The sequence below is a fragment of the Bacillus rossius genome, chromosome 1, assembly GCF_032445375.1.
Source record: "Bacillus rossius redtenbacheri isolate Brsri chromosome 1, Brsri_v3, whole genome shotgun sequence".
Taxonomy (NCBI): domain Eukaryota; kingdom Metazoa; phylum Arthropoda; class Insecta; order Phasmatodea; family Bacillidae; genus Bacillus; species Bacillus rossius.
Window position 1 is genome coordinate 12738530 of NC_086330.1, and position 12498 is coordinate 12751027.

Here is a 12498-nt window from a genome sequence, read left to right on the forward strand (position 1 = left end):
GCTCTGTGAGAACACATAATTTAAAATAGCTTTATGAATCACAATTATTTGTGAAAGCGCGGTTTTAGTTGAACGTGTAGCCTATATCATTTCAAGTATTTTTCTCGGGAATTTTTCCCCTCGATTTTGTATCACAATACGTCTGTATTTTTCAATATCATATTATACTAACTGCAGCAACCCTATATAATAATTAAGAAACTCCTAACTGTTATACATAAAAGTTTATCCGGTTTATCATAATTGAGATCGGTAACTATTTTTTTTAACTAACTAACTTTCACTTTCATTTTTCCAGAATTCTAAAACATTTTTAACTTGGTCATATAAATATCTTAATATTACAATTAAGAATAAAAATGGGTGCGTGTACTTAGGTACACGCGTGAGAAGTTATACTTATTTGGCATCATTAAAAAATAGTTTTTAATTGCATGCAAATAATTTTCCATGGTAGCTTTATTCTCGATGGTAGCGTTAAACGTTTAACGCAACCTTGTTGGAAGTCGCATTAGAAGTATAACTTCAGAAATCGAAAACAAGAAATATCATCGCATTTCTAAACACAACACACGTCAGTAGAAGCGCCCAAAAGGCGTTGATCCTTGTAATAACAAGGATGTTTTAATATCGTCCTTAGATCCCAAAGATCCCTAGTGCTACACATATTGCATGGATACAGCTTAAGTTTATTTCATGATTCTCTGCCATATATTAATTCGTAAATTCAAGTTACAATATCATGTTTCTGTTGCCTTAATTTCTGTTTTGCTATCTTCCTTCTCTGCGTATTGGACCCGTCGTGACAGATCACGAACGACGAGGCAGCCTCCAGAAAAAGAAAGGAGAGCATTGTCATATTGCGAGGCCTCTTGAGAACACTTCAAGATGCAATTTCTTCTTAAACTCTCATCTCTTGTGAGTACCCCAGGTCAGGTTGTAGAGGGGTTACCAGCTGGGAAAGAAGTGAAAGCGATTTCCATCGTGCATTCGCTCGAGTTATGAGGAACTGTTGTTGGAACTCCTACAAGCATATCTGTTTTCTTTGAAGCTTCGAAAATTGCTTTTAATTTGTTAAACATTTACTGTTTGCATATAACAATAAAAAAGTGTTTAGTTTTGGAGTTACTTTCTCTCATAATATAAAATATACTTTTAGGTTGCCTATCGTCGACGGATTGGATTTAGATTTTGTAGAGTAATGTTGTATGCTTTCTTCCTTTGGTGGGTTTGTGATCAGCACAAGAAACAATTATTTTTTTTGGGAGACAGTTTTGAGAGAATAAACCGAACAAGTGCGAGTTGGACTCTTGCATCTGGGGTTCCATTAGCCTATGTCTTTTCTAAATGCGTACTCTCACTTGCGACACGTCTTAGGTGAGAGTATTATTGGGTTCAATATTTTTGTTCTGTCATCATTTGTGGGATTTTTTTCGTTCTCTTCTGTTTTTTGGGAAACTATTGTGTTTGTTTCGTCTTTTCGTTTTGCTGTGTTTTTGTCTCGTTTCAACTGTTGTGCTGAATTTTTTGGGTTCAATATTTTTGTGTTGTCATCATTTGGGGTTTCTTTTTGGTTGTTAGCCCATTTTCTTTGTTTTTCTTTGCTTGTTGACCATATTCCTGTTATGGAATATTATGTGGTCTTTATATCTTGTTGACAACAGCAATTTTTTGCTTAATTTGTGTTTTTGTCTTTTGTGTTTTTTGTAGTTTTCTTCTACATACATACATGTGCTTTAGCAATGGCGTATGTCCAAAAGCTTACATAAAGTTATTCTCAGTGAGCGAGCGTGAAATCTCGCCATTTGATTTGGCGATGGCATGAACTCCGGACGCTTGAGGTGCTGCCACAGCAGACCTCAGTTTCACAGATCTGGCATACTGCAGACCTTCAGACAATGAAGGAGGCAGACCTTCAGGCAATGAAGGAGGCAGACTTCAGAAAATGAAGGAGCAGACCTTCAGACAATGAAGGAGGCAGACCTTCAGACAATGAAGGAGGAAGACCTTCAGACAATGAAGGAGGCAGACCTTCAGGCAATGAAGGAGGCAGACTTCAGACAATGAAGGAGGCAGACTTCAGACAATGAAGGAGGCAGACCTTCAAACAATGAAGGAGGCAGACCTTCAGACAATGAAGGAGGGAGACCTTCAGACAATGAAGGAGGCAGACCTTCAGGCAATGAAGGAGGCAGACTTCAGACAATGAAGGAGGCAGACCTTCAGGCAATGAAGGAGGCAGACCTTCAGGCAATGAATGAGGCAGACCTTCAGACAATGAAGGAGGCAGACCTTCAGGCAATGAAGGCGGCAGACTTCAGACAATGAAGGAGGCAGACCTTCAGACAATGAAGGAGGCAGACCTTCAGGCAATGAAGGAGGCAGACCTTCAGGCAATGAAGGAGGCAGACTTTAGACAATGAAGGAGGCAGACCTTCAGACAATGAAGGAGGCAGACCTTCAGGCAATGAAGGAGGGAGACCTTCAGACAATGAAGGAGGCAGACCTTCAGGCAATGAAGGAGGCAGACTTCAGACAATGAAGGAGACAGACCTTCAGGCAATGAAGGAGGCAGACCTTCAGGCAATGAAGGAGGCAGACTTCAGACAATGAAGGAGGCAGACCTTCAGACAATGAGGGAGGCAGACCTTCAGACAATGAGGGAGGCAGACCTTCAGGCAATGAAGGAGGAAGACCTTCAGACAATGAAGGAGGCAGACCTTCAGGCAATGAAGGAGGCAGACCTTCAGGCAATGAAGGAGGCAGACTTCAGACAATGAAGGAGGCAGACCTTCAGACAATGAAGGAGGCAGACCTTCAGGCAATGAAGGAGGGAGACCTTCAGACAATGAAGGAGGCAGACTTCAGACAATGAAGGAGGCAGACCTTCAGACAATGAAGGAGGCAGACCTTCAGACAATGAAGGAGGCAGACCTTCAGGTAATGAAGGAGGCAGACCTTCAGGCAATGAAGGAGGCAGACCTTCAGGCAATGAAGGAGGCAGACTTCAGACAATGAAGGAGGCAGACCTTCAGACAATGAAGGAGGCAGACTTCAGATAATGAAGGAGGCAGACTTCAGACAATGAAGGAGGCAGACCTTCAGGCAATGAAGGAGGGAGACCTTCAGACAATGAAGGAGGCAGGCCTTCAGGCAATGAAGGAGGCAAACCTTCAGACAATGAAGGAGGCAGACCTTCAGGCAATGAAGGAGGCAGACCTTTAGGCAATGAAGGAGGCAGACTTCAGACAATGAAGGAGGCAGACCTTCAGACAATGAGGGAGGCAGACCTTCAGACAAAGGAAGAGGCAGACCTTCAGACAATGGAAGAGGCAGACCTTCAGACAATGGAAGAGGAAGACCTTCATACAATGAAGGAGGGAGACCTTCAGACAATGAAGGGGGGAGAACTTCAGACAATGGAAGAGGCGGGCTTTGCTCTGTCGTACACCGCGCCGTACAAAGCTTTTTTGAAGTGCAATAATCAAGTGAAGTTACAGATATTTGTCCATTTGTACATTTGCATCGCCTGAAAAACAGTGATGCTGTAACACTGGGTTCGGATTCTTGCCCGGTGAATTTATGTTTTGTGCTGTCCCTATACCTACATCAATTAAAGTTATTTGTAAACTGTTCCCTGAATAGATTGACAATATTAACTGGGCATAAATATAAGAATAATAAAACAATGAATAGTCGTATTGTTGAATATTAGATCATATTTTTCATTGTTTAAAAAAATTAATAAAATTTTTAATTATGCGCCGATTTTCGTAAGCGGGTCAAAAAACTTCAGTCCTTTTTCCCCCCAAAAAAAAGTATTTCATATATGAAAAAAAAACCATAGCAGTGCGTTGTACAAACTTACATCCGGTTTCTAAAGTAATATTTTGTAAAAGTACAGAAAAAATTTCATTGTAGGATAGATTCCATGCATGATCCCGTATGCACTTAGAAAAATTACACCTACACATTGTCTACTGACTCGTGAGAACTGTTAACTGGGAGGCTTGTGATTCGATACTTCTTTCGTTGCGGGTTGTTCATTGGCTTAAAGTCCTGAGGCTCACTACTGAAGCAGTCAAAAAAAAATTAACGCATTTGTATTCCAGCCTAAAGCAAAATGAAACAGCGAATTGTGAAACTAACACCCGGGAATGGACAGAGTTTCCTGAGACTTGCGTCCGACCTCTGCGGCTCAGTGAAGAAACACCTCAGTAGCACGATCGGTTGCACGCCGGGTCCCGGCGCGAGGGGTTGTGGGTTCGAGTCCCGGGTCAGGCGAGAGGCGTGGCTTCGCACCGCCTGAACTCCTCACGACGTCAAAGTCAACGAGGCTGGCGAAAGAAACTGCCAATAACAACCTAACGGAGGATGCACAATTGACGGGTTTAGGTTCAAAATGACCCAACGAGCCACGCATTGCATCGTGTCCACACAAATCTGTTATACAATTTCCCTGACATTCCCTGACCGATTTACCTGCTTTGAAATTTTATAAAAAAAAGAATAAAGATAATCCAGTCTCATCCATACCCATAGCTAGCGACACCTGTATTTCGCGAATACATTTCTTGTCAAGGTATGTCACAAAACACTGTAGCTTTTTCTTAGAGTAATGGCGAATCGTGTGCGTGCAGCAGTACGGTATCCACATTCCCATTGGTCCCGTCAAGTGCGGGAAAACACCTCTCGCTGACCACAGCCAATAACTACAAGAAAAAACTACGGTGTTTTGCGATGTACCTAGACACGAAATGTATTCGCGAAATACAGGTGTCCCTACCCATAGCTAGAGACCGGAAAAATTCGCGGATTCATTTCATGATAGGCTGAAATTCAAACTTGTGTACATTTCTGCTGGTTCTGCTATTGGCTCGCAGTTTAACTGGAACTCTCTGGACCAATGAGAGACTATCGACCAAAGAACCGTCGAATCACAAGCTACCCAGTGGAGACGCCTCACAATTTAGTACCCAATTAACGCGCGTGTTTACTTGAGAAATGCAGAGGATAATGGAGGCTATCCTATAGGTCATTTAATCCGCGAATTTTTCCGGTCCCTACCCATAGCTTACCTGGTATAAAAACAACCTTGCATATGCAATTATATAGAGTGTGTGACTATTTCCCTATGGACTAAAAAAACCTTTAAAAATAATATATTTTACAGTCTTTGATGGCAGACGCGAGTACATGACATTTACTTCTTAAATAATTTTACATGGTAATTTCTGCGACTTTTTCAGAATTTCAAGTAAATTACCTGACTTTCCAGAATGTGGACTTAGTGTTTTAAAAACAAGGAATTGGCTAGAGATAATGGCTGACGAACCGAAATCCCATGTCTCAGAGACGACAATTCACCAGAAGGCAATATAGTGGACCAGCGCCAACTGCGGGCGAGTGCAGAGTGCAGAGCGCAGAGTGTATAGTGTATAGTGTATAGTTTAGAGTGTAGAGTGTCGCCGGTGCTGTCCGCAGGAACAGAAGGGTAGAGGTTAGAGTGTAGAGTGTAGAGTGTAGAGTGTCGCTGGTGCTGTGCGCAGGAGCAGAAGGGTAGAGGGTAGAGTGTAGAGTCTAGAGTGTAGAGTCTAGAGTGTAGAGTCTAGAGTATAGAGTGTAGAGTGTAGAGTGTGGCCGTGCTGTGCGCAGGAGCAGAAGCGCAAGCTGTTCCACACGTCGGTGTACGACTCGGAGCTGCAGCTCAAGAAGCTGTACATCCAGACGTGCAGGCGGCTGCCGGCGTACGGCTGCAAGGTCTACCAGGTGAAGGAGCTACTCCGCAGCAAGACCAAGAAGAAGGTGAGTCCACGCTCCTACCTGCCGCTGCACCACGTTTCACACACCTTCTCGTTGCACACGTCCTGAAGAACAACAAACCGATATCAACTAATGAGTCTGAAGTCGACCGACCAACTTAGTCTGCAGGTCATCAAGACAAAACATTTTTCACGGGTCAACGTCTAATAAATCGATGAACGCCGGCTGCACACACGAAAAAGTGTCCCGTTACGCACATTGTCCCGTTACGCTCATTTTATATTGCTCTTTGCTAACCTGAACCTCCCAGCATTGCGACCGAGTCCGTGGCGTAATTCTGTTTTCATGCATTTAAATATAACATTTTCATTGCTCTTTCCTCACCCGTTCCTCCTAGCATTGCTGCAGAGTCCGTGGTGCAAATATATTATTTTTGGCTGCATCTTGGTGTTGGGTAAGCCATTTTCCTTCACATCATCCTTGAAACACTCCCATTCGTTTCCTACTTTTCCTATCATCGTCCTATCCTTAACAGAATAACACAGATTGGAAGAAGTTAAATAGAAAACATGTATAAAAGTTATAGTTAAAATAATCTGTTCGTTAAAGTAATAAACATTTTTGAATTAATGAGTGCAAATAAAAGTAAATTTATCAATTAAATTGTACATTTCATTTCACTCCTTCTTTGTATCCATACAAAATAGTGATTATTCAATAAAAATTATTCCATTTTATTCATAACAGTATGCAATAATTTCATCAATGTTTTTTATGACGTTGTCACGTTAAACTATCGTCCGTAAACCGAGTTTACAGACAATCGATTTTTTTTTTTAAATATACACGACTTATGGTCTCAAATGTTTCCCAAGGCCGTTTACGTTTTTGAGGATGTAGCTGAGGAGAAGGAGAGGAGATCTATTTCTCTCTCTCTCTCTCTTTCACTCCCGAGCCTTCTGTGACCCGCGCTTCCAAGATACAAGTCATTTCTTGGACCGCGATAGCTGTTCATTTTTCTCAGCAACTTTTTTTTTTCGGGTAAAGACTTAGGCCCGTGCTTACAGGGTACCCTGAACTACTTCACGTAAACATGTTTAACATTTGCGTGCGGTTACACACAGTCTGAACTTGTTTCGCTTGAGGCCTTTCCCCATTGAACCTAAACGGGCTGGCAAAGTACTCCAGGACGACAGCTCTTCTACACAAGTCTGTTGAGCGTTGAGAGTATAAGCAGTCCTTTACGAAAAACGCAATATCGAGAATTTTCCTGGCAAAAGTTCGTGTAATATTTTACCAACTGCAATACAAAAAAAAATGTGAAAAGGTAAATATTTTTATTGAATTCTCAAACAGGGGTACACTTGCTCGAAAAAAAAAGGGGGGGCCGTTGTCTGCAAAGTCGGTTTACGGGCGATAATTTTACGTGATAACGTCATAAGAAAACATTGATGAAAAATGGCATACTTTTTAATTTTCAAATATTATTTACAGCTTTTGCAAATTTAATTTAAATAATTTATTTGTTCAAAATGATCGCGAACAATTAGTTATAGAAATAAACTGAAATCAAATCAATGTCAATAAATTGTTAATTTGAAATGATGAAATTAGACGAAAAATAAAAAATTTTAATATGATGCTTTTAAATAGCCCGCATTAACCTGTTTGATATTATAGAAGATTTCCTCGCACGGTGGTTGGCCGGTTCTCGCACGCTCGGCTCAGGCAGAACGTGACAATGAGTCATACTTTTTTCGTGCGTGCAGCCGGCGTTTATCGATTTATAAGATGTTATCACATCAAAAAAAATAATATAGGATCCACAACTCATTCATTGGTTGACAGTAGACGATTGGTTTCGGAGCTGAACTCGCTTTGTACCAACTGCCGTGCAACCACGCACGCTTTAACGTTGGCAAACATGTTCACTTGAAGCTGTCCTCCTGGAGAAGCCTTCATTTCACAGACGAGAGAGCCACACCCGAATTTCTCCGAAGTTCATGCTCGCTTTTTTCCCCCGTTCTATCTCATTGTATAAACTGGTGTGGCATTAAATTTTGCGGTCGATTAGGATAGGTTAGCTAAGTTATAAATACTTTAAAACATTGTGGATGGTTGGTTATATTAGGTAAGTATAGCTACATTAAAAATACTGTAAAATCATTTTATGGTTGCTTAGAAAATAACTTTTTAATATGTAGCTATCCAGGGCTAGGAAACCGTTTACATGATTTCACAGTATCTTTAACGTAGCTATCATAACCAATTCAACCGTCCACAATGTTTTAAAGTATTTATAATGTAGCTAATCTAACCTAATTGACCATTAGTTATTATGAGTTACAATGAACAAAAAAAATTGGTTGTCTGTAAAGTCAGTTTACGGACGATATTTTAACGTGACAACGTCATAAAAAAACATTGATGATATGATTGCATACTTTTATGAATAAAATTGAATCATTTTTATTGAATTATCACTATTTTGTATGGATACAAAGAAGGAGTGAAATGAAAACTACAATTTAATTGATAAATTTACTTTTATTTGCACTCATTAATTGAAATATGTTTATTACTTTAACGAAGAGATAATTTTAACTATAACTTTTATACATGTTTGCTATTTAACTTCTTCCAATCTGTGTTATTCTGTTAAGGATAGGACGATGATAGGAAAAGTAGGAAACGAATGGGAGTGTTTCAAGTTTAATGTGCCTGGAAAACGTCAAATCGATGTTTGTTCCAATCGAGTGGAAGAGAGATAGATGAGGCGCAAGCGTACAATGAGCGTAACGGGACACAGCGAAACGGGACCATGTCCGTAACGGGACACTTTTTCGTGCGTGCAGCCGGCGTTAATCGATTTATTAGACGTTGTCACGTCAAAAAACCTGAAGATGCACGATCGGACGTTTGGCTCTCTCGTCTGTGGAAAGAAAGGTTACCGTCCTCGTGGAGCAGTTGGGCGCCCTGGTTTCAGCCAGCCGAGTCCCGCTGCTTGTCAGGAAGCGCTCGGCAGGAGACAGGGGCGTGTAACACGGGCAGAAGAGCCGCGCTCAGCTCCGGAAGGTTGGGCGGAGGGGGGAAAGAAGTAATGTCGCGTGAGACTATAAAATAATAAAGGTCTCGCTAAAAGCCCGCGCGGCGGCGGCCCATATCCGGTCCGGAAGCTGGTTGTTTTCTCCTCTTCCTTCCGTCCTTCCCCCGCCCCAGAAACGCGAGCCTGCACCCCCCCCCCCCCTCCCTTACCCATTCCACGCTCACAGACAAGCCTGCCAACACCGTGCGTCGCTCACACAGACGTGAAGGTCGCAGCATGCAGCTCTCTGATACCTTCTCCAGCAGACATGGATAGGAGATAATATTTAGGCAGCCCTACAATACACATTAATAATTTCGTTTAGTGTCCATGGTAGAGTGAATAGGCTTCGGCCTGAGACACACTTAGGTCCTCCCCTAACCTAGACCCTCCCCTTACACACTTATAATAACTTAGGCTAGGGAAAAAAAACAACAAAACGTTGCATTGAATTTTAGCCTTGAAATTTTACTCCCATCGCGGCCAAAGAAGTTTCACTTCAAAAAAGGTTTTAATTTTAGCTTATGACGAAGTGAAACCGCGAAGTTTTACGGTCCTTAAATAAAATTGAACGCTCTCTGCGTTTAGTGAATCGTTGGCAAATACAGTATTTAGCCTATGTCGTGCCACGAAATGAATCTAAAGTCTTTCAAATAACTGACATATTTCGTAAGCAATCTACCAGTTTAATTCGCCTTTTAAATTTGTTTCAATGTTATTAACATGATTATAACCATGGGCGTAGATCTCGTGAGGACCAGAGGGGCCTGTCCCCCTTCCCCCCTCACCATAAATTAAGAAGCCCCTCATGAGTGGGGCAGTTTCGCTTGTATGATCCTGACTGTGTAACGGGATTGATTAAACGCGAACAGCAAAACTGAGTTTTACGGAAAACTTGCTGTGTATTTCAAAGTTTTCTGCTTATTGCATGCTTGCAGGCCAAAACAAGGGCAGTATAAACATACGTGCGCCGTATCCAGATATGAGTTGTGTCTGTCGAAACCCCACACGCGAAGCTCAGCCGAGCGGGCCTCAAGAATCCCACATATTTGCGCCTCTGGTTATAACAGCTACCTTAATTTTGACGTGACAACGTCTAATAAATCGATGAACGCCGGCTGCACGCACGAAAAAGGATGACTCATTGTCCCGTTACGCTCATTGTACGCTTGCGCCGCATCTATCTCTCTTCCACTCGATTGGAACATCCATCGATTTGACTTTTTCGAGGCACATTAAACTTGAAACACTCCCATTCGTTTCCTACTTTTCCTATCATCATCCTAGCCTTAACAGAATAACACAGATTGGAAGAAGTTAAATAGCGAACATGTATAAAAGTTATAGTTAAAATAATCTCTTCGTTAAAGTGATAAACATATTTGAAATAATGAGTGAAAATAAAAGTAAATTTATCAATTAAATTGTAGCTTTCATTTCACTCCTTCTTTGTATCCATACAAAATAGTGATAATTCAATAAAAATGATTCAATTTTATTCATAAAAGTATGCAATAATTTCATCAATGTTTTGTTATGACATTGTCACGTTAAACTATTGTCCGTAAACCGACTTTACAGACAACCAATTTTTTTTAATACTGATTTATTCCTATCACGACGAAACAAAAGAGAGAGAGAGAGAGAGAAGTTGTGTAAATGTATGTATTGGAGTGTCCGCTTGGCTGGGTTGTTTTTTTTGTTAATACCTGTGTCTCAACAACAAATACAACAGATCTATCAGAGTAAATTTACATAAATCCCCTATTATTAATAATAGTTACAAATAAATCGAAATCCAACTTGGTGTGCAAGGCTGAGGCCTGGTCAAGGGTGTGTGTGTCGGTGATGCCGGACTATAAGTGCGACGCTAGCTGGTGCTTCCAGCGCGGTGTCGCCTCTAAGCTCAAGGAAGTGGACTGCCGCGCAGTCTTCTCTTCGTGCGTAGGAACACTATGAGATATGAGTGGTGTCCATAGCATTTCATGGAGGAGAAATAAAGATAAAGATGTAACATAAGCCCCTTAAGTGCTTTCAAGGATATATATCGGGTGCTTCATTCCCCAAAATTATCTAAATCATTAAAAAATACGGTTTAAAATTGAAATAAGGAAACTAGACTGCCCATCCACCCTCAGCAAATTCTTAATTGTTTTTCGTAAACAGACACCACTCTGATATCTTGAGTAGTTTTCAAATCACGTGAGTTGTTTCTTCTGAAGCCCTGCGCACCGTGTGTGTGCCCGGATAGGCGGGCATACATATCATTAAGTGGGATTAGGCTTCGCCATCTTACAATTTCAAATATTTCGATACCAATTTAATTAAAACTTTCGTGATATATTTTTTTTGTTTGACTGAAATTGCAAAGGGACTTAGCTTTGGCTACTTGTTGAAGTACACACTTGTGAACTGGTGTGGTTGTCATGATAGTTTTAGTCACCCACGTGAAAAGATAAATATGTAATTATGAGGTTGCAACAAGTAAAGAAGGTCTGGAAGATATGTGCCAAAAATTGTAATAAATAGTTGACAATTAGAGTAGTGGCAAAAGGCTGGTAAAATGCCAGATGGCGGGGTCTAGGCTGCAGGCGGTAGCCGGGGCGGCTGCCACTAGATGCGCTGTGTCCGCAGGCCGCGAGACTGCTGGGTCTGGGCGCGGAGAAGATCGTGCTGCTCGACAACAAGACCAAGATCCTCGCCAAGTCCCAGAACACTGCAGACCTCCTGCAGGTGAGCCGCCGCCCCCGAGCTACCTCCTCCAAGCTACCTCCTCTCGAGCTACCTCCTCCCGAGCTACCTCCTCCCGAGCTACCTCCTCCCGAGCTACCTCCTCCCGAGCTACCTCCTCCCGAGCTACCTCCTCCAAGCTACCTCCTCTCGAGCTACCTCCTCCCGAGCTACCTCCTCCCGAGCTACCTCCTCCCGAGCTACCTCCTCCCGAGCCGCCTCCTCCAGAGCTACCTCCTCCCGAGCTACCTCCTCCCGAGCTACCTCCTCCCGAGCTGCCTCCTCCCGAGCTACCTCCTCCCGAGCCGCCTCCTCCCGAGCTACCTCCTCCCGAGCTACCTCCTCCCGAGCTACCTCCTCCCGAGCTACCTCCTCCCGAGCTACCTCCTCCCGAGCCGCCTCCTCCCGAGCTACCTCCTCCCGAGCTACCTCCTCCCGAGCTACCTCCTCCCGAGCTACCTCCTCCCGAGCTACCTCCTCCCGAGCCGCCTCCTCCCGAGCTACCTCCTCCAGAGCTACCTCCTCCCGAGCTACCTCCTCCCGAGCTACCTCCTCCAAGCTACGTCCTCTCGAGCTACCTCCTCCCGAGCTACCTCCTCCCGAGCTACCTCCTCCCGAGCCGCCTCCTCCCGAGCTACCTCCTCCCGAGCCGCCTCCTCCCGAGCTACCTCCTCCCGAGCTACCTCCTCCCGAGCTACCTCCTCCCGAGCTACCTCCTCCCGAGCTACCTCCTCCCGAGCTACCTCCTCCCGAGCTACCTCCTCCCGAGCTACCTCCTCCCGAGCCGCCTCCTCCCGAGCTACCTCCTCCCGAGCCGCCTCCTCCCGAGCTACCTCCTCCCGAGCTACCTCCTCCAAGCTACGTCCTCTCGAGCTACCTCCTCCCGAGCTACCTCCTCCCGAGCTACCTCCTCCCGAGCC

The 12498-nt window shown here is 43.3% G+C and overlaps 1 protein-coding gene across 1 annotated transcript in view; it reads left to right on the forward strand.

Moving 5' to 3' along the window:
• LOC134532297 (1-phosphatidylinositol 4,5-bisphosphate phosphodiesterase epsilon-1-like) overlaps positions 1-12498 on the forward strand; it is a 191924-nt gene that overhangs the window by 103654 nt on the left and 75772 nt on the right. The window contains 2 exon segments of the mRNA XM_063368719.1: positions 5656-5805; positions 11483-11581. Of these exon segments, the coding sequence (XP_063224789.1) occupies positions 5656-5805; positions 11483-11581 (249 nt within the window).